Source organism: Grammomys surdaster, unplaced genomic scaffold, assembly GCF_004785775.1.
Source record: "Grammomys surdaster isolate TR1022 unplaced genomic scaffold, NIH_TR_1.0 271, whole genome shotgun sequence".
NCBI lineage: Eukaryota > Metazoa > Chordata > Mammalia > Rodentia > Muridae > Grammomys > Grammomys surdaster.
Genome location: NW_021604712.1, coordinates 10,577,632 through 10,599,319, shown reverse-complemented (window position 1 = coordinate 10,599,319; position 21,688 = coordinate 10,577,632). Strand labels below are relative to the sequence as shown.

At 50.4% G+C, this 21,688-nt stretch overlaps 1 protein-coding gene across 1 annotated transcript in view; it reads left to right on the top strand.

Moving 5' to 3' along the window:
- Window positions 1–20,908, top strand: part of Apba2 (amyloid beta precursor protein binding family A member 2) — a 182,296-nt gene extending 161,388 nt beyond the window's left edge. Inside the window, exons 6-14 of the mRNA XM_028776671.1 lie at window positions 1,292–1,437; window positions 2,406–2,441; window positions 4,543–4,629; window positions 7,913–8,098; window positions 11,490–11,669; window positions 12,679–12,891; window positions 13,927–14,046; window positions 18,158–18,298; window positions 20,598–20,908. Coding sequence (XP_028632504.1) covers window positions 1,292–1,437; window positions 2,406–2,441; window positions 4,543–4,629; window positions 7,913–8,098; window positions 11,490–11,669; window positions 12,679–12,891; window positions 13,927–14,046; window positions 18,158–18,298; window positions 20,598–20,669 — 1,181 coding nt within the window. The 3' untranslated portion in view covers window positions 20,670–20,908. The remainder of the gene's footprint in view (window positions 1–1,291; window positions 1,438–2,405; window positions 2,442–4,542; window positions 4,630–7,912; window positions 8,099–11,489; window positions 11,670–12,678; window positions 12,892–13,926; window positions 14,047–18,157; window positions 18,299–20,597) is intronic.
- The last annotated feature ends 780 nt before the right edge of the window (window positions 20,909–21,688 follow it).

Here is a 21,688-nt window from a genome sequence, read left to right as displayed (position 1 = left end):
AGCCATCACTGAGCTAGAGACTAGAATGGGTGACTTGAAGAAGTGTGACAGCAAAGCTGCCACCCCAGCGACAGAGGATGCAGCTGCACTGACCATCAGCAAGGTGACAGGGGCATTGGGAGGAGAAACCTGTGATGCAGTTGTTTGCCAGGCCTCTGTGTGCTGTTGCTGGATTGCCTGTTCGAATCCATAAAGCCTGATCTTATCACGTACACCTCCGTCCTGCCCATTCATTTCTCTATTGCCCATGGGAGCCTTTGCATCTCAAACACAGAACTCAATCCTTCCAACAGGCAGGACAAGCCCTGAAATGGTCACCATATGCCCCCTCACTAGAGCTACAATGCCTAGGAACCATGGGCCACTGACTTGGCTTATTTTTGTTTTTTTGTTTTTTTTTTGTTTGTTTGTTTTTTCAAGAAAGGTTTTCTCTGTGTAGCCTTGACTGTTCTCACACTCGGTCAATAGACCAGGTTGGCCTTGAACCCATGGAGAGAGCCACTGCCTCCTTAGCGCTGGGATTAAAGACATGCACCACCATGTGGATTCTAATGTTTTAGTTTATTAAAATTGCAGTCATTCCTCCCTCCAGTGGAAATGTCGTGTGAACAAAAGTCACACTGTGTGTTTTAGGGAGTAACCACAAGGGAAAAGTCTGCACTTGCCCAGTGTGGCTACAACCATCTCAGATCTCACGGCATAATGCATGATCTGAAGTCTACAGGTGTGGACCCCAGATACAGAGTGACAGCAGCGTCTTCGGGAACGGTGTCAGTCTTCCATTGAAGTGCACAGAGCATGCGTGCCCGTGACCCTTGCACTGAACAGCAGAGATGGAGCACTCCATCAGTAGCGCTTCTGCGGCGCTGTCACGGTCTAGCAATAGCAGACAGAGCCAGGATGGTGTTGCCTGGCTGGGGCCTGGGTTGGGTGGGATGAGAAGCTGCAGGCTAGCAGGAGTCTCGCTGCACAGTGAGAGTGTGGACTCTGTGAGAGTGTGTAACGTGCTGCTGTGTTTGGGAAGCATTCCCACCGCAGGTGTGTCACCCCGGAGGCTGAGCTCTCTTGAGAAACAGTCATTGGGGGGTCCCGGAGTACCCCTCATCACCCCATCCATGCAGAGTGATCTAGCCATGTGTCAGTTATGTGACTTGTACTGGCTTCCCCTGAGCAGCAGACCCACTGCAGAGCTCAACCCTCCACTGGTTGCCCTGTACCTTGTGCTGGGTATGTAAGTCCCTGGTTCCTGGTGGTCCTCTTTCAGGAAGGTCCTCACTCTGCACCTCCTCAGTTCCAGGGCCCTGTGAGCCAGAAGACCTCATCGATGGCATCATCTTTGCAGCGAACTACCTGGGCTCCACCCAGCTGCTCTCCGAGCGCAACCCCTCCAAAAACATCCGAATGATGCAGGCTCAAGAAGCTGTCAGCAGGGTCAAGGTGGGGTACTTCTGGGCCCTGAGGGTTACTTGGGTGGGCCTCTGGGAGGAGCTCTGAAATGGGAGGAGTACAGTGGGATACAGGTGCTCAGTCCAACACAGAAAGCAGGCATGGCCCAGCATCTCAAAAGAGGCCTATAGCCTGGCTGGCAAATACTCAGCTGGACACAGTTGTCACTGGCTCCTTAAGCATGGTCCACTCAGTCTCTGGGAACTGATTTTTCAAAGATAGCTGATAGCTCTGAAGCAGTCCCGTCTCTAAGCATCTTTGTATGGAGACTTAAATCCTGTCCCAACAGTGTATTTTTAGCACTGAAGTGCTCCGGGAAGCAGGGAAGAATCCATCAAATGTCACTCAAATGCATAGTCTCGAGGAACACTGACACACTCAAAGCTCAGTAGGCTTTTTGGCCTGTGTGGTTTTTTTTCCAGCAGGTGATGATAGGCAGGGGGAATATGAGACCACATTAACACTGGGGGAGGGAACGTGGCGATATCCTCCATCCTGGATAAAGTAAAGCCTGCATATAATACCAGCCTGTGGAAATGAGGAACAATGTGAACCCCCCCATCTCACTCCCACCACACACTAACCTTGGATGGGAACAGAGGGCACCATGAGACAAGACCATCTGTGCTGATGAGGAGAAGGCAAAGCAGGGAGTGCCAGGGCTGAGTCTAGCTGGCCCCTGACCCTTGACGAAGACTCTGGGCCTTATGGCTCCTGATCCAGCCCTGTCTGTTCCCTGGTACTTGATCCCATCCTCTGGTATAATCATTTATACCACTGGGGCTGGTGTGCATGAATGGGTTCTCTTTCCTGTGTGTTCTCAGCACAGCGGTGGTGACAGTCCATCGGTCCCTGCAGGGGACTTGCAGAGTTTGAGTTCTTCCTATTAAGCACAAGGCTGAAATAAACCTCACCTCAGCTTCCTTCCTGATTTTTCTTTTCTCTTCTATGCTACTCAGAGGATGCAGAAGGCTGCTAAGATCAAGAAAAAAGCGGTGTGTAGGACCTATGTGGGCCGGAGACAGTGGTGCTTGTGTGCCTCTGTGTGTGTGTGTGTGTGTGTGTGTGTGTGTGTGTGTGTGTAGGCATGTGCATGTGTGCATCGGTGGGTTGGTGCTTGCATGCCTTGTTCTATGCATGGTGGCTTCTGGTGGGAATTCACAATACCACAGAGCTCATAGGCTTTACTTTCTCATTAGGAGAATGCTGAATTTGGGAGGGGGTGTGTGAAATGAACTCACTCCTCTCCCTCTGCCCAGGCAGGCTGGATGTTAAGAGTCTCTTGGCAAAGCAAGATTGCAGGCCTGCGGTTGGGATGTGCGTCCCTGCAGTAGAGTGCCTGCTTGCTTGCTTGCTGTCTCCTGTCCTCCTTTGTGCTGCCCAGAACTGGGGAAAGTGAGAGCCTTGGGGTCCTTATGGATTGATGAGGTTCTTATCCTACTTCTGGATCTGTAGGCCCAGAAAGCCTATAGAGATACAGGCTCGGATGGAGCGAGATACAGGGCAGCTCTTTTCCAAACGGCCATTAGCAGCCAGCTTGTTTGCTCAAGAGGACTTCTTTCTGGGCAGCACCTGGAGGTCATTGTGCAGGGCCCCTTTTATGATCTGGCTACAAATAGTGGGGAACACTGTGCTGGCTGAGCCATGGCCCATCCTGATCTCTGGTATCCTTTCGTAGGATTTTGCTTCTCTTCATCTTTTGCCAGGGCAGGTCACAGATAACCAACCCCATCCCTTTGCAGGTCCTAGATTATCAACCCCATCCCTTTGCCAGTTTCTCCTCCATCTGTCTACCCACCGTTCAAGTCTAGTCCACAGGAGTTTCTTCACTCAAGTTCCTTCACTGAACTCAGCCAACCTATAACATTGTTTTAATTTACTTCTGGCTTTTCCTACTTTTGAGCCATAAACCCATAGCATAACATATAAGGTATAGTGCCACCTATGTTTGGAGATGTCATGGTGGAATAATGAAACCCATTTACGTTGTATGCTACCCTAAACAATTAACTTAAAACTGTGATGCTTGGGATTCCATTGACATCAAATACAAGCCAGGGTTTTGTTTTGTTTTGTTTTGTTTTGTTGTTTGTTTTTTTTTCAAACAGAGGAAAAAGCCCTTCAAATTCCTGAAGATCTTTTTCTTCAACTGGATTGTCTAGAAGGTTTTTTTCCCCTAATTATTTCAAAGTAGCATTTCCTTGTAGTAGACAGACTGCTCCAAAGATCTTTAAAACAGAACTAAAATGTATATAGTCACTGAAATACAGGGCCTCTCTTCGCATTAGAATTCTGCAGGGAGAGTTTCAATTGGAAATTTGTCTTCTGAGTAATTAAATCCCACTTTCTGCTATGTTGTCATGGAGGATACCACCTTGGGCTCCTTAGTGACTGCACTGAATTATTTACTCCAGCAGGTCCTATGGGGGTGGGAGGTGGGGCCGATTCTTTCACAGTGCTACTGTGAGGTAACTGGGATTCTCACAGGTGTGAAAACCAATTAGATGCTGCCGTGCTTAGGGGCAGGCCTTGAGTATCTACTTGGCCTCCAGAGCAGGAGGCTGAAACACAGCTGACAGACTGACAGATGCAGCTGTTTCCAGTGATGGCTACAAACAAGGTGTGGCAGCTTCCCCCTACCTGCATGTCACTGTCCCTTGACGCTCCTTCCTGGTCCTGTCCTCCATCTCTCATGGTTTTTTGGAAGGCCTGACCATGACATTCATGTGATTGTAAACATTTAAGCAAAAACGAAGGGCTAGGCCTGAGTCAAACCTCTTTGAGAACACGTCTTAGAGTCTCCAACCTCAACAATGTACCTGGAGTGTGGTGACAGTCACTGAATCTAGCAAGAATTAGCCAGGGACCATGCTTGCTGCCAAGGAGATACCTTCATGGCAAACTTCTTCTTCTCTCTGTGGTCTGGGCCTTGAGAACTCACACTTTAGAGGGGATCCCTCACCAAGCATGCAGGCTTCCTGTGGCTATTCCACTTTGGATCAGTGTTTCCTTGTATGTCACCTCAGGTCACTGAGTGTCAGGTAGTGAACTGTGGTGGACCTTTGGGTTGTAACCACACGTATTGTTCTTTCTTAGAATTCTGAGGGCGATGCTCAGACACTGACAGAAGTAGATCTCTTCATTTCTACCCAGAGGATCAAAGTCTTAAACGCTGACACACAGGTAAGAAAGACAGAGTCATGGTAGCCAACTCCTACACCTGGGACCTTAGGAGAGCAACCATCTGGCTACAGAAGAGTTCTCCCCAAGAGGAGTGTGTGTCTATGCTCAGGGTATGTGCACTTTCGTTTATCTGTCACTGTCAGGGAATCAGGAGGTGACATGCTAGACCACTGAGACTGGTTCTCAACCTTCTTGATGTTGCATACGATCCTTTAATAAGGGTTGAGAACCACTGCGATAGACTCGCCCAGATCCCTATTATCCTGAAGCTGATGGTCTTGCCAACATTTCTTGCAATGTGGAAAGTACAAAATGGTGACTTAAAATGATACCACGCTTTCTATTGCTGACCGGCATTCTCCTATGAAACGGTACTCCCCGTCTCCCCTGCTCACTTTCCTGCTAGACGCTAGAGAGTTACGTAACACTCTTGGTGTTAGGTCAGCGGCCTCCCTCAATGTTTTTTACATTCTGAGACCATAAGATATTTGTCAATAACTTTGTACTTTACCTTCCTCAGACGTGATCCAGACATCTTTCTCAGGGACCTATAGTTTGTTTTAGTAGACAATGACATAGAGAAACAAGGAACTGGCTGTGGCCCTGCTTCCTGTTACCTCATGTCATTGCTACGGAGCCCTGGCAGTTCTCAGAGCTGGACTGCGATGCTGTGAAAAGCCGCGAGTTCACCATATTCGAGGCTCTATTGGGGTTGTAGAGCTCGCCCCCCTATTCCCCACACTCCCCTTTGTCTTGCAGTATGAACCCTGGTTCCCAGCATCACTGCGTTTCAGCCACTTAATTAACTCTTCGTTCCCAGGGGATAGGATGGGGAGGAATGCCTGAGCCAATCAGCTTCAACAAGGAAAGGTTTGTTTGGCTCACCGTTTGGGTGGTGAGAGTCTACAGCAGTGCTTCTCCACCTGTAGGTCGTGACCCCTTGGGTCCCGTATCAGATATTTTACACTACGATTCTTAACAGTAGAAAAATCACAGTTGTGAAGTAGCAATGAGATGATTTTATGGTTGGAGGGTGGGGGTCACCCCAACTTGAGGAGAACAATATTAAAAGGGTCGCAGGGTTAGGAAGGCTGATCTACAGCCTACTTACCGATCCTACTGCTCACACAGATGGTGCAGCAGCCATCACAGTGGGAATACACAGGAGAGGGAGCTACTTATTTCCTAGTGGCTTCCAAGAGAAGGGAGGGGAACCTGTGCCCTGAGTTCTAATACCCTCTAGGATGAGTTTCCAGTGACCTTGCCTCCTCAAGGTTCTGCCACAGGTGTGGCCCTTTGGGGACATTTCCGATCCAGCTGCAGCAGTCTACAAAGGGAAGGGTATCTGGGCGAACTGCAGGAGAATCCTGCTGTGTTTGCCTAGTCTGTTCCCAGGGACTTGTCATTTTCTGCAGCAGTGAGTGCCACTGCCATGTGACGTCTATCTGCCAAGGAGGTATCTCCGCATCCAGGGTCCTGTCTGGGAGATTGGTCACATTAGGACCCTCTTCCTGGCATGTAACAAGACTGGGGTCCCAGGAAGAGTGGCAGTGTCCCACTTAGTTAGGCCCTGCTGTCGACACAAACATGTTGGACAGTGGGGATCCTGCTTGGCAGGCAGTGCGGGTGGCAGCTCTGAAATGTACTTTCCATGTGCGAGCTGAGGGTGGGCTGTGTAGACAGGCCTCTCTTGGGACCATCTAGCCCACCCACCCACCCACACACACACATACACACACATATGTATATGTGTGTGTATGTATTATATTTAAATAAATAAAAATAAATAAATATAGATATATAAGTGTGGGGAAAATTTAGAGGCCGCCACAGTGGTGGGCCCCCGAGGGGCTTCCACTCTGTGGCGGGTCTCACATTCGGGAGGAACCCTATGGTTCCAGAGGCCTGGAGGCATTGGCAGCAGCAGGCCCCAATGACACCAGGAAGTCCTTGGTTCCAGAAATGTTTATTGTCTTGGCGGGTGGTGGATGGATCTAGGCATACCCCCCAGAACTCAGGCTAGTCCCAAGTTGTATAGGGAGGGAGAAAGGGGGGATTGGGAGGTGATCTGGGGAGGAATGCTTAACTTGCTCTGCCCTCTGGCCTTCATTAGTATGGAAATCCCTAGGGCCTGAGGCCTATAGTCTGGCCTATGTGACCGAACAATATAATTTGATGAAGACATGACTGCTTTTCAGGACAATGGATTCTGGGGGGCGCTGATCTCCTGCCAGTACTCATGAAGAGTCTCGGGATTCTAGACACCTGCTCAACCATGACCCAGAATATACCTGTGGGTCCTAACCCCTTTGGGAGTCGAATGACCCTTTCACAGGGGTCACATATCAGATATACTACATATCTGATTTACGTTATGATTCATATCAGTGGCAACATTACAGTTATTAAGTGAAAGCAAAAATGATTTTAAGGTTGGGGGTCACCACAACATGGGGAGCTGCATTACAGGGTCACAGCATTAGGAAGGTTGAGAACCACTGGCCTAGACAGATGCATGCATTGCATACCACATGAAATAGATTCTGTGCAGAAGAAAAAGAGCTCCCGAGGTCAGAGACTCAGAAACACCAGCTTTCCCTTTGTGACAGGGGAACAAAGGTACAAAAGACCAACTGATTAGGTTTTCAGAGCCTTTGTGTGTAGCCTTGTTAGGAAGGGGTCATGGGCAAGATGCCCAAGGAGAGTCCCATCAAGTGGACAAAAGGCATCAAGAGTTATGGGCCTGGAGAGGGACCACTATGGAGACTCACTGAGGACCGCAGGCTGGCTTGCTACCTCATCTCCTGACTTGTGACAAACTCATCATTGGCCTCCACGCAGGAAAGCTGGGAGGGCATCGAGCCAGCCTGTGGGAGAGCATTACATGTTACTGGGATGTGGCTGGGCTTTGGCACAGGCCGGCTCCTTCTCCGAGGATGGAGAGCCCCATCCCATGTCTCACAGGTCACACTGTCCAGGATCCAGCATTGTCATGAAACACTGTGTTTACTAGAGCTGTGATTCTCAGCAAGGGCCATTTAAATTCCATCCCCTCCAAGACATTTGGCAATAACCCTCAGAGATATTTCTGGTTTTGGCATCCTGGTGGGTAAAGGTCAGAGATGGCTACCATCTTTGAGTGTGTGGGATAGCCCTGCTTTCCACAATAGAGTCAACTGGCCCCAAATGGCAGTAAGGTCAAGGTTACAACCATCCAGAGCAGACTGATCATGAGTGGCGAATACTCTCCGTGTTCCCTGACGTGGGCCTCTCCTCCTCCCAGGAAACCATGATGGACCATGCCCTGCGCACCATCTCCTACATTGCAGACATCGGGAACATCGTGGTTCTGATGGCTAGGCGCCGCATGCCCAGGTCAGCCTCTCAGGACTGCATCGAGACCACGCCTGGGGCCCAGGAGGGGAAGAAGCAGTACAAGATGATTTGCCACGTGTTTGAGTCAGAGGATGTAAGTACAGGCTAGGACATGGGTGAAGGAAGCCGGCCCTTCTCCCAATAGCCAGCAAGCCACTCGGCTCCAGAGTCCACCCAAGGGGCAACCTAGGAGTGGAACGAGTGCCCCACCTCACACTTGCCCCTCTGAATAGAGTGAACTGTTTTATTTCCCTTAGTAGAGAGGTGCTTCCAGAGCTGTTAAATGCATAACAACTGTCTTACCAAAGAAGTAGTTCTATATAGCCTCTCACCCAAAGAAGTAGTTCTATATAGCCTCTCACCCCTTAAATGAAGTTCATCTTTGCCTAAGTTTTCTGTTATTAAGATGCACCTTGCATGCCAAGGTTGCACAGAAAGATGCACCTGCTCCAAGGCTGGGTAGGCTCTGCCTTTGCTGTGTCATTTTGCACCATGTAACATTGTTACTATGTAACAAGTTACGACTTTGTTGTTGTTGTTGTTGAAATTGTAAATACCATGGATCCAGTAAGAGATCCTAGGGGTATAGAAGGCTGTAATCCTAGGTCCTCAGAAGCTGAGGCAGTGGGATCATGTCTGCCAGCCAGAACTGCCAAAAGAAGGAAGAGGATGGATGGAAGGAAGGAAGGAAAGAGGGAGGGAGGGAAGGAGGGAGGGAAGGATAAATATTTGTTTTTAGTAACAGAAACAGAACTAGAGGTGACCTTGGGGTGGGGTGGGGTCTTGATTGAGGTCCTTGAAGGCTGACCTTCCTCAAGCCTTCCTGAAAGACTGCAGTTGGGCTGTTATCGTTTCTCTGTTGACCTATTCCTTCCGTGACGAGGCCGCCCCAAGCTTTTGTCAATGGTGGCAATATTGTGGGATCAGCAATCACCCAAGGGGCTAAGGCATGCCTGGCCACAGGAGGACTCCCAAGCATCAGTGTAGGATACTTTTCATGATTGAAACCCGGTATAGAATCCTTATCTGAAAACAAGGTTCAAAACAGTGAGGACTGCCATCTTGTTTTCTAAGGCACCGATGGAAAGTGCTTTGGAGCAAGGAGTGTTTTATAACGCAGACCAGTATTTCTGTACGGACCTGCCAGTCCGTGTACGGTCCTCCACTTCCCACCTTTACACGGAGATCTGTGGACAGGTGGACAGGCATGCTTGTGTGGTTGGGAGTTTGGGGATGGCTTAGAGATGTGGTAGATGTCAAGTGATGAGGAGAGCAAGCAGGAAACAGCAAGCAAGGCACATGTGCAGATCGTGGAGGAGCACAGAATATGAGGAGCCCAGGGCAGACATCTTTGGGGCATAGTGAGGGTAGAACCCAAGTTACATAGGCATGAGGAAGTGAGGGGAAACTGCTCCATCAATGTCAGCCACGCTGGAGCAGCTGCTCAGAGAGAGGACATGACGGTAGCCCTGTCCTGCTGAGTCCTGGGTAGCCCTCCCTAAGGTAGAACTCAGTGCACTGGGGATAAAGCAAGAGTAGATGTTGCCATGGAGGTGACAGAGCCAGGGAGAGTAATGCTAGGCACGGTCTCCTCCCGGCTGCTCTAGGACCTTGAGCCCACCTGCAGGAGGCCACCAGGCACCAAGGCCCCTGCACCTACCCCTCAGGTTATCTGTGGTCTTTAGCAGCCTGAGCCCACAGGCCTGACTGTGAGCTGGAACAAGCAAGGAATCCCTGTCAGATGGGCTGGAGTCGTGCCTCAGTTAGTGAGCCCTTTGAGTTGGCTTCTGTCCCAGCAGGACGGAAACAAGGACACAAGGGCAAGGGTTAGGGTGGAAGGCAGCAGGGGAGGTGGGGACAGCAAGGGGAGGTGGGGACAGCAAGGGCAGGTGGAGACAAAAGTAGAAAGCAAGGGACAGTAAAAAGTGCAAACTTCATAGCTCCATGGATTGTTTTTGAAGAGGGTGATCGTTCTAATGTGTGTAGCTGACTTAAGTCTTCCAGGCATTTCCATAGGGGTAGGAAGAGGAGGCATAATATATACAGCAAGAAGAGTAGGTTGGAGGATGGAAACTGGGCTTGGAAGAACCCAGTCTGGAGCTTTCATGGCAAAGACGTCTGATACAGTAGTTCTGTCCTTCCCAGGTGGAGACATAAGGGTTTAGCGGCTGGGGCACTGAGATGTCGGTTAGACAGGATAGTTCTTCCAATCTCTAAGATTAGACCCTTTTCTAAGCCCTTCCCTCCCTTGTGGTTTTCACAGTCCCCTCTTTGCCTGTTTACCACCAAGACCCTCAAATGCAGCAGTTCCTTTCCTTAGCTGAGCCAGCAGCGCCACCTAGTGGTTGATTGGCCACCACATCCACCTTTGGCTAACATGCAGATGTGGGAACAACAAGAACATTGTGGCATCCTTCTCTGGGATGTTCAGGGCCTGATTTGCGCAGGCAGTTCAGCTTAGAATCAGTCCATATTTAAAGCAGTGGATCTGGGATGTGATCCAGTCCAGCTTGATTTTAGATGCGCTTATTCATTGGGAAGCACTTAAATCACATATTGTACAGGGGGGAGAAAAGAATTGAAGCCAGCCTCTCTGTTCTCAGATCATACCGAACCAAGGTTTTTCAGGGTTACCCTGCAGAGGCCCCTCAATGGCAGGTGTCGAGGAGGAGGGACATAGGGGGGACTTGGACTGGGTGGTGCTCACACAGCAAGGGGGTTAGGGTGGGGGAGGGGGATGTTGGTTTTGCTATGCATTGAGATGTTCTGAAAAGTTCCATGCCTTCCTAAGGCTGCACAGCTCCAAGCATGCTTGGTGTGGTTCGGGAGATGTCCACCATAGAGCTTGTCTCCCACTGTCCCACTTACACTGAAGGCAGGAAGGCCCTGCCCTGTCCATTGGTGTCCAGGCCTTCATAGGCTTCTTTCTGCTGGCACAGGAAGCAGAGATGTCCCCAGTGACATGCAGTCTGCTGTGGGTCACAGGTCCATGCCTCTCGTGACCCTCAACTTGGCACGCTCTTCCATACCATACCAATGTGGTACACACACCAGTCTCCATCTATTTGGGTTTGGTAATTCTGGAGAGACAGAATAGACAGCTAACCATGTATGTGACACTTCTGGGATTGGGGGTGGGACCTCAGCTCTATTTTTGTTTTTAGAATAAAATAGGTAAAATAAAAATATACTACAATTTCTAATTAAAGCAATAAAGTCTAGTATTTAGCAGATACTTCCATTTCGCCATTTTCTGTGATTTTACAAAAACCTTACATTGTCCCAGTGTCTGGACATGAAGTAGCAGGGACAGCAGAGAGGCTCATCATGGTGGCCCCGAGGCAGGGTGTGAGTGGCAGACAGCTTTCACCATCCTAGAGCTCAGAGTCACTCCTTCAAACGAGGACTCTTTTGAAGGCTTATGGGCCCCTAGTAGAGCCTGCATGTCTGTGCTTGGTCTAGCACGCCTTTCTACCTTCCCACAGGCCCAGCTGATAGCCCAGTCAATTGGGCAGGCCTTCAGTGTGGCCTACCAGGAGTTCCTGAGGGCCAATGGCATCAACCCTGAAGACCTGAGCCAGAAAGAGTACAGTGACATCATAAATACCCAGGAGATGTATAATGACGACCTTATCCACTTCTCAAACTCAGAGAACTGCAAGGAGGTAAGCCACATCGACTGGGGCCTCCAAAACTTTCTCTGTTTGACCCTGCTCTCCAAAATGAACCCCTCAGAGATGGGCAAAGTAGCTTGGATGTGGGGGGTATCTCAGTGCTTGCCCCATCTCATCTCACCAGGCAAGGATGAGTGCAAGGCTTCCATCCTCACACCATTGTGTCCAGCACAAGGGACCCTGGGGGCGTCTTGTTCCTGCCTTGGAGATATGCACTTAGACATGAGATGAGATCTTTGCTACAGAGACAAAGATTTCCGTCAGTCTTAATAATCCTGAAAATGAGCCTCTTAATGCTATTGTCTCCATCCACTGGGCTTAGCACTAGGAGATATTTCTGAGAAGCTCGTGGGAGGCATCTTTAAAATAGGGAGCTCGGGTGCGTTGGCAGGGAAGTTCTGAAATTGCTGGTTGCAGAGGCCCTAGCAGATCCCAGAAGCTTTTCCTGGAGCTTTGGAATGAATGAGTGTGCTCTTGGGGGAATTAATGAACGAATGCTTTTCTGTGTCTGTTAGAGGAGTGAGTGAATAAATTAGCCTTGGATCCTTGTTCAGTGCATGCCTGATGCTGGCTTCTTGGATGTATGGCAAGTAGCTTTTTATTAAAGCAAAGACAAATATAGGACTTTCAAGATGAGAGTAAAGGCAAGACTATGGACTAGGCTCTAGGGAGGTTCATAGATTTGGTGGGTGGGAGAGCTCCGGGGCCTTGGAGCTATGCTTGTATCCTGGGATCCGTGCTGAGCTTGGCAGGAGGAGGGACTCTGTACTTCTCATTTCCCAGAATGCTCCTGAGTCCTGGATACCGTTGGAAGTCAGAGCAGGGTGAGTGAGTGCATCCAGAGGAAGGGTCCTCCTCTCAGGCCCAAACCTTTCTCCTAGCTGAGGTAAACTGGCCCCTGCCCGAGAGCAGAACAGGAGCCATGAGACCCAAACCCTATCCAGTCTTTCCACGTGCTTGGCCACAAGTGGACCCTTTCATACTGTCCCTTCTCCTGCAGCTGCAGCTGGAGAAGCACAAGGGTGAGATTCTGGGTGTGGTGGTCGTGGAATCAGGCTGGGGCTCCATCCTGCCCACTGTGATCCTGGCGAACATGATGAACGGTGGCCCAGCAGCTCGCTCAGGGAAACTGAGCATTGGAGACCAGATCATGTCCATCAACGGCACCAGCCTGGTGGGACTGCCCCTTGCTACCTGCCAGGGCATCATCAAGGTGGGTCCATAGCCCTCATTTGACACTAAAGCCCAGAGAGACTTTCCCAGTGTCCATGACAGTCAGCTGATCCTAAGACTAGCACATACCTGGTCAGAGAAAGATCCAAGCTTCCCCAGCATGGGAAGAAGGAGATGTCCTCTCACTCCAGGCAAGATGCTGAGGACCTATGTAAGTAAAGAAATGACTCAGTCTGCTGTGCCTGGGATATTCCGAGGTTACCCTATAGGAGGCACTTCTAGATGCTTAGTCATGGCAGCCTAAGCACTGGGCTGTGTTATGTGGACAGGGTACTGGGAGGCTGGATTTCTTTCTGACTACCTGGCCTGTGAGCTTGGGGCTTTGGGAGGTTTTGAGGCAAAGGGAACACAAGTAGGTGGGGTCAGGTCTTCATACCCGGTTCAAGACTCAAGGCAGTTGGTACTGGTATTAGTTGGCAGCACTACACGCCCTGCTTAGCTGCCCTGTCTTCCCCACCCTTTGTAGTCATGCAACTGGGTTAAGCCCAGTATTCTTTCAACATAAGGTTTTTTTCCAAAGACTAGAATGTTATATAAAGGGGCTTTAGAGGCTAAAGAAGAGAAACCTCTGTCCAATAGGACAGATACATACAGGCCCAGCTTAGCTTTGGCTGTGCTGTTTCCTGGGAGTCCTATATGTATGTCCATCTTTGGGTAAGTTTAAATTATGGCCATGAAAGGCCAAGCCACTCTGGCCTGGGGTACTGGAAAGGACCTGTCTGCTCGAGAGCCTGTAGTTCCTCTTGGTTCCTCGCTAGCCTGTCCTGATGCAGCTCCCGAGCCCCCAGCAACTCCTCAGGGTCTCATTGAGCAGTAATGTTTCTCTTGGGAGTCCATCTCGCAAGAGGAGTGCCTTTGGTTAGACAGTGAGAAAGGCTTTTTTTTTTTTTTTGTATACAGCCTGGTGACAGCCCCTCCCAGGACCCCGAGTATGATCCTGGCATTCTTTCCCTCAGCTTTTCTTAATGCTCTCCCAGAGAAAACTAGGCTAGTGACTTGCCTCCCTGTTCTGCAGGGCCTGAAGAACCAAACACAGGTGAAGCTCAACATCGTCAGCTGTCCCCCAGTCACAACAGTCCTCATCAAACGTCCAGACCTCAAGTACCAGCTGGGCTTCAGCGTGCAGAATGGAATAGTGAGTCCACCCCCACACTCCCCACCTGGGCTACCCACTCCATGTGTGGGGACTGGGCACCGAAGGCTGGGGTGCTACTCTGCCTACTGAGAGCTCTCCAGGCCGACATCCAGGCCCAACAGATCTGGATGAGGCATCTTGGCCAAGGCAGACAGGGAGGGCCAGGGTGTGGGTGAGATCCTTTAAACCCAGACCATTCCCCTCCCTGCCAGGATTATTCTCATTGAGTGCTTACTTGCAAGGGGGCATGGCAAGGCTTGCTAGCCATTGTAGCCTGGACAGCCAGCCACATGCTGGCATCATACGCACTGTGCTCAACAAACGAAACTTTATCTATTCATTGTTTCATTCATTCAGGACATTTATTCATCTATCCAGCAGACATGTGTAAACTATCTGCTCTGTGCCAGGCTCTGCAGCAGGCATTAAGGACACAGGAGGCCGTTCTTGAGGAAGGGATGCTGGGCCAAGCATCTACTTGCTTGGCTTATCCTAAGCATAAGTTCTTCCGCTGAGCACTACCTTGTCTGACCTGTTTAGCCAGCATGAACTGGGGCTCCTTGGTTTCTCCCCTGCACAGGTCCTGAAGGGACACACTACTATCACTGATTAAGTATAGAAGGGGCCATAGCCCTGTTTGCTTAAACCAGCTCTGAGTACTACAGAGAGAGGCAGAGTTTGTAAGGAAGAGAGGGTGATGTGGGTGCTCTCCAACAGCCACGAAGAAAAGCACTAGGGAGGTATTCTAGAAAGACAACCACCAATGAGAGAATGGTCTTCACTGTTTCCTGTGGGGTCTCAGAACTGGGGTTTGGGTTGCTTTTTGTGTAGGTCACATAGCCTGCAAGGTACACAGTGGAGCTGGAGAGGGACAGGTGCTAATAAGCAGTAGGGGGAAGGGACTGGGTTGAGCTTGTGGGGACTAAATTAAGATTAGGAGGGAGAGAAGAAAGACCCTGTAGCAAGCCGGGTGGGACATGAGCCCCTTCCTCAGAGGATAGAGCAGAAGGAAAGGTGTGTATGTCGGTAGGGGCTGGCGTCGGAGATGGGGACTGGAGGTCTGAAGGGCCTGCAACACTCCTCCCAGAGGAGGCCTGTGGGATGGAGGGGGAGCCGGTTGAGGACACTGAGGTGTGGGTGTTGGAGTTGGGGCTGCAGAGTTCAGAAGCCTGGCTCTGAAGAGTTTGGAGATGGTGGAAGTAACGTATAAATTTGAGTACAAATTGTTGTTAGTCTCCCAAGGTCATGGGCATGTAGGAGCGGGTTTTATAAGGTAAAGACTGGACCTCACTCAGGGTCTGAGTTAGAGGTGATGACAAGGACCCAGTCAAGTAAGACTGAAACTCTGGGATATCCACGAGGCACCCAGCCATGCCTGCCACTGACTCCCAAACATCATGAAGGCCCTGCTTAGGCTGTGAGTGGCTATTGGGGTATCACAGATTTGAGGACACATGGTACAGGAGTACTAATGTGTTTCTATCTAGGACTTAAGATTTCAGAGGCCTGTAAGGCCTTAGGTACTTCCATCACCTCCACCGGTGGCTGACCAGCCGGCCTCCCCGACTGAGCATAGTGAGCAGGGAGCATAGTGTTCCGCCCCCCACCCCCACTTATGCACTCTGAGTCTCCTGGAGAAGCCTGCCTACCTCAGAGCTGGTTTTGCATAAGTGCTTTTTCCATTTGCAGCCTCATCGCACTCCAAGTAGAATGCATTAGTTTGCAGATGGGCCCCAGATGACCTAATTAAGACCATTTCCATATGGATTTCTCCCTTTCTCTTCCCATGCTATCTCCCAAGAAGTCAAGGATTTTTCAGCTTGGAATCTCCCTAGAGTGCATACTGAGCAGTTAGAACACGCAGAGGCCCCTGCAGTAAGGGGGGTGGGCAGTTGGTGGTGGTGGTGGGAGGCCTCCTTTTGGAGGGCCAACAGCAACCATCTATGTGACAGCTCCCTCGGGCGTCTCCTGTTCCCCTTCCCGGCTCTCATATTCCCAGGGCCTTGTAATCCACAGCCTGAGTCTACCTCCCAGCAGACACCCTACTAAGGCACAAGCTTCACTCTTGCCTTCTTTCCCCTTTGTTCTTTTTCTCTAATTTCCAAACACCAGTGGCCACAAGGAATTGAAACAGAGTAGCATCCTCAGACCACCCTGCAACACGTTGCTCAAGATCTTCAAAGAACCTGTTGCAGCTATCACAAAATATCCTTACCTCACTTTGGAGAAAGACTCAAATCAATATTCAGTGCTTACGTAGAGTAGTAGGTAGGCAGTCTGGTGAGAAGAGCCCTGGTGGGACAGAGCTGGCCCCAGCTTCCTGGGCAGTGGTGACTTCAAGCACAGCTGCCCCCCTTGTGCTCTGACACCTCTGCTGGATCCTCATCAGTTAGTGTCTGGGCTCTAGAATGATAATTGGGCTCACCTGGTGAGTCCTGGTGACCCAACACAGGCAGTGTCCCTGGGCTGTGACATCAGTATTCTTTCATGTCCCAGCCAAGGGACAAGGAAGGGAAGGATCTTGAGTGCTGAGAGGGTCAACCTAGGGGTATCTCATCAGGCTCCCCACTCCCCTGCTATGGGAAGTAAGCAAAACTCACCAAAGAAATGGTTACAAGAGGCACGGGACTACCAGAGCGTCTGGCAATAGACTTAAGCTTTCGTTATGTGGGCTATGAGGAAGATGAGGGTGGACTGTGGAGGTGGATGAGGTTGGATGAGGAACCCCTAAACCTAGTGCTCTGATACACAGTGAGCCATTACCAAACAGTATGCACATTTCTGAGTGGCGCTTGGGGCTCAGCCCAGGGTCCCAAGGAGAGTTGTCACTGAGGCGAGATCATCTGTAAATGAGGAATACAGCCACGGCTTTCCTGCCTGGCTCTGCCCACCACCCACACCCATGTCTTCTAAGGGCATCTGATCTTTAGGGTGCTGGACCCTGTGTCATCGTTTCCTACCCTTAAGTCTGAAGACGTGTAAAGTGTCATAAAACCATGAGATATTAGTACCTATAGAGTCCCGTCAATGTCAACAGAAGCTTTCATAGGAGATGTAGGCCCGGAGGCACCAGGGGTCCTGGGTCAGCCCGCCTGGACTCTCCAACTTGGCAGGGGAGTATTGATACCTCTGGACCAGCCTTCCTGACTTCAGACCCAGTCAGTGAGGTGTGACCCAGGCTGGGTACTGGAGCAACACTGGGGAGATGTATTAGGCTGGGTTCTCTAGAGAAACAGAACTGATTATATATATGTATATATGTGTGTGTATTTATAATATATATGTAATTATATAATTACATATATAAATATATATATCATTATATATAGTTATATATTCTAATTAGTATGCACAAACATATGTAATTGTTAGAGTAGCTGACAGCTTATGATCTGACAAGTTGACAAGAATAGCCAGGACAGGAGGTATAGGAGGACTGTCCCCGGATGCCTGGGTGGAGAGCAGAGGGGTTCCTGGAAGCTCACTCATGCAGGTCAAGGAGTCTGAGGGTGGGAATAGGGTGATGAGAGGCCCCTAGGTCTGACTGTAGCTTCTGTCGATGGCTTCTCCAGGCTGTTCCCTTTTAACCTGGCTAACTAACAGCCATGCTTCCTAGGATGCATGAGGCCCAATGCCTTTCTTCCCTGTGCATAACATTCCCCCCTCCTCTCCCTGGCCTCTCTAATGTCTTGGTTTTCAGTGATTTCTGTGAGTGAATGGATACAGCTTTCTGGCTCAGTGTCACTTTTCTAAACTCCATATGTGCCTTAAGAGTTTATCATGTCAATCTCTATGAGGTGGGTAAGGGAGGTATGGACCATCTTCCTTAGGAAGACCACCAGGGCGTGGCTGGTGGAGAGATGCTCACTGTAGGCAGCCCCAGGAAGAAGCTTTCTGCTCTACCTTGTAGATCTGACACTCACACAGTGGTGCTGGCTCTTCTTAAAACCGCATTCTCATTCAGTTGTCCTTGCCCACGAGTCAGGGACTGAAATGCTGGGATTGCTGGGGTCTTCTACAACAGTCGTTTCTCTTTCCTCATCCGTGGGACATGGTGGAATGTCTTCAGGGTGTGTGGGAATGTATATGCTGACTTCACCTGTCCCCGTAGATCTGCAGCCTCATGAGAGGGGGTATTGCAGAGCGAGGTGGTGTCCGAGTCGGCCACCGTATCATCGAGATCAACGGACAGAGTGTGGTAGCCACAGCCCATGAGAAGATAGTCCAGGCTCTGTCTAACTCAGTGGGAGAGGTAAGACTGCTGGTCTGCCCCTGAAGTCCAGGGGTGTTTGGGCTCCTGTTTTCTCTGCCTAGCTAACCCTGGGAGCCATGTGATGTGTTTGGAAAAGCCACTGGTCCTTCTGATGGAAAGCAGCCCATTTCAGAACAGCCTGAGCACATGGGACCTTGGGCTCACCTCCACATGATGGCTCATGGGTGTGCCCCACTTTGACATGTGAGCCAGCTACTGTCCAGTGGACCCTGGATGTCAGCTGAGCAGCAGACTGTGGCCTCCATCTCACAATGTCCGTGAATAGGGTGAGCGCAATGGGAGGTGGTGCTCTCAGACGCTCTGGTATCTCAGGGCAGAGGCTCCGGGCACAGCTCCCAGCACCATTTCTGAACAGCTCCCTATGCCAGGAGGTTCTGGTCAGCTCATGGCTGATATGTTATCAGTGCTTCTCTATGCCCAGGGTCAGGCTGCTTTTCTTTTCCTGGTTCACTAGTTTGCAACCAACCTCTAGTTCAGCCCTTCTTGGGTCATTTGCATGCTAGCAAGAGAATAGCGTGGGGTCCCCATGGAGGGGTATAGCTGACCACAAGGATCTCACAGGTGAGCATCATAGCACAAAGTGTGAAGGAGGCTAGCTTGGGTGATGCCGCAGTACACAGAGAGGAGACTTACCCAGTATGGGTGAGGGTGGTGGTATGAAAGTGTGTGGTCTGTGTATGTGTGTGTGTGTATGTGTGTGTATGCACACGTGCATGAGTGTATATGTGGAGATGCATTTAGAAATTTGCAGGGGGTGTGTATGTTCATGATGTATACATCTGAGTGTGAGTGTGTGCATGGCAGTCCAAATTCCCATGAGTATGCGGGTGTGGGTCTGAGTGTGGGAGTGGGAACTGTGTCGGGGTGGTCTCTGGGAAAGTGTGAGTGCTGGCACAGATAGGGAGGCTGAGCTGGAGAGGCACTGGGGGAGTTGCATACCAGCAGATCTTTTCCTGGGATTCTGCTGTGGTCCGTGCAGGGCAGCCAGACTCCCTCTGGTGGCCACCTGGTGCACATGCAGGGCGATGGTCAGGGCTCCTGTTTCCTGTGGGCATGGAAGGGTGTGCGAGTTACTATTTCCTCAGGGGATCCTGGTTCACATTCCTTAAATCACCTCTCTTGAGACCACGTTGACAAAGTCAGCATCTTTTGACATACCAGGGCAGGGTTTGGGGGGTAAGAGGTGCATTCCTAGGACTGGCAGTAGTCATGGCTGACTTTCAAGGAGGGGACAGGAGGGAGCCATTGGCTGCTTCTAACTAATGGCTTCTAAGAAAGGAGAAATCCAATTTTCCTAAGTAGACATTCAGAAATGACTGCCCTCATGGGAGTAATCAGTCTCACACCTAAAGAAATCAATCCTGTGGAGGAGTGGGCCAGGGATCCCAAGAAATTATTCCACTACCTCAGGCCTGAGATGAATTGCTAACTAAAGAAACAGCAAAGAGAGGAAGAGTGGCAGACTCCCTTCAGCCTGTGGGCCGAGGCTGCGCCCACCCAGCTGGGTGACTAAAATGTCTGCCTGCATTTTCCACCAACCCCTAAGCACTTCTGGAGAGTGAGTCACTGTTCTGAGATGCCCTCGTGGGTTGTGGGAGGGATAGGTTTTAACTGAGAATGACGCTTCTGAGGGAAAGGCTGTCCTAGGCTTGTGGAGCAGCTAAAGTATGAACGAAGCAAACATCTACACATTTCACCTGTATGAGCTCCACAGAGTACAGTCTGGGCCAGAACAGACCTGGAGGCAGCTGAGACCCGGGCAGCTTCTTCTAGGGCACAGTACAACCGGAGCCCAGGAGCACAGCCCCGTTATGGGGAGTGGGAAAGGTGAAATCAAGGCTCCCCGCTGTTTGTTTCCAGAGGCTCAGTGTTATACCACCACCCAAGAAGCAATCCCATGGTTAGCCCATGGTATACCCAGCCCATGTAGAGAGAGCCAGCAATGGTAATTGGGCTGTTGAGAGCCATTTATTAACTGAGGGACACCTTGTCTCTTCAGCTCTTTCCTGGCCCCACATTCTTGTGTCATCCAGAGTCAGTGTGTTCCCCTTTGGGAAGTGTGCTTCTTGAAGTCCGGGGGGGTGGGGGGGGGAGGGGCGGCTGTGTCCAGTCACTGTCAGAAATCTAATGTCTCATTCTTTTGGTGTCAGCTTGAGAGGAAAGAGTATGAAACGCAGTATCAGAGGGGAGTCCACCCCTCCACCCCAGCCTGCCCACTCTCAGAGCCTCTCAGAGACTGGGCATGGCAGCTGGCTCAGCCTCCCCTCTCTGTTTACAGATTCACATGAAGACCATGCCTGCAGCTATGTTCAGGCTCCTCACAGGCCAGGAGACCCCGCTGTACATCTAGGTACACCCAGCCTCGCCATGGAGCAGGGACACCAGGCTTACCCACCTGGGCCCAGAGGAGCCAGAAGCCAGGACAAAGCCCTGACCTCTGACCCCTGACCCCGAAGCAGCCCAACCAAGAACTCTGGCTCCCCTGAAGGAAGGAAGGGTGTGTCCTTGTCACCTAGTATTTTTTTGTTTTTGTTGTTGGATTGGTTTGGTTTTTGTTTTGTTTCGTTTTAGTTTTGTTTGGGGTTTTGCCAAAAAATAAGAAAAGAAGGGGAAAAAAAGAGGTATGTCCTTACTGAAGGAGACAGTCCTTTGTAAAAGTTAGCAGTCTTCTGCCACATTCTCATCGAGGCTGATGAAGGGTGCTCACAGGTAGCTCTGTGTGGTGTGCTGTGTCTCTACTCCCTGAGGCTATGGAATGTGAATGTGGTGCCCACCCCGTCCATCCGTCCATGCGGCTGTGAAGGGAGCTCTGTGATGCAGCTGCAGCCTTGTCTGCCCTTGGCTGGGACACCTGGGGTCCAGTGGCGTCCTAGAGGGCCCATATGCTGGCCTCGCCTCCTCTGCACAGGCGCAGGGGCAACCTGGCTCCCAGGCTGAGACTTGTGTCGAGTGTGGGAACGTGTGATTGATTGTAAGTATTTACGCAGTGAGGGGACACTCCCGAGTTAAATAAAAAATCATGCTCACGATGTCAAAACTCCATATTTATTTAGCAAATAATACTGTTTGGACTTTGACCTTGGCAAGCCATTCTCTGGATGTTCAGGTTTCCCGATGATCTGTGACCACTTCTGCTTCTCCTGTCTTAGCCTGTTCTGAGTCCCCCGAGACCCTGTGAATTTCTCTGAGCATCCTTACCTTGACTGACTCCTTCATCACAGGGCTTCCTGCTAGGGGGCAACATCCTGCCAGGAACAAAGGCAGAGGCATGGGAAATGTTCCTATTTAAACAACAACAACCAAACTCTACCTGCGCATATGTACACACACACACACACACACACACACACACACACACACACACACACA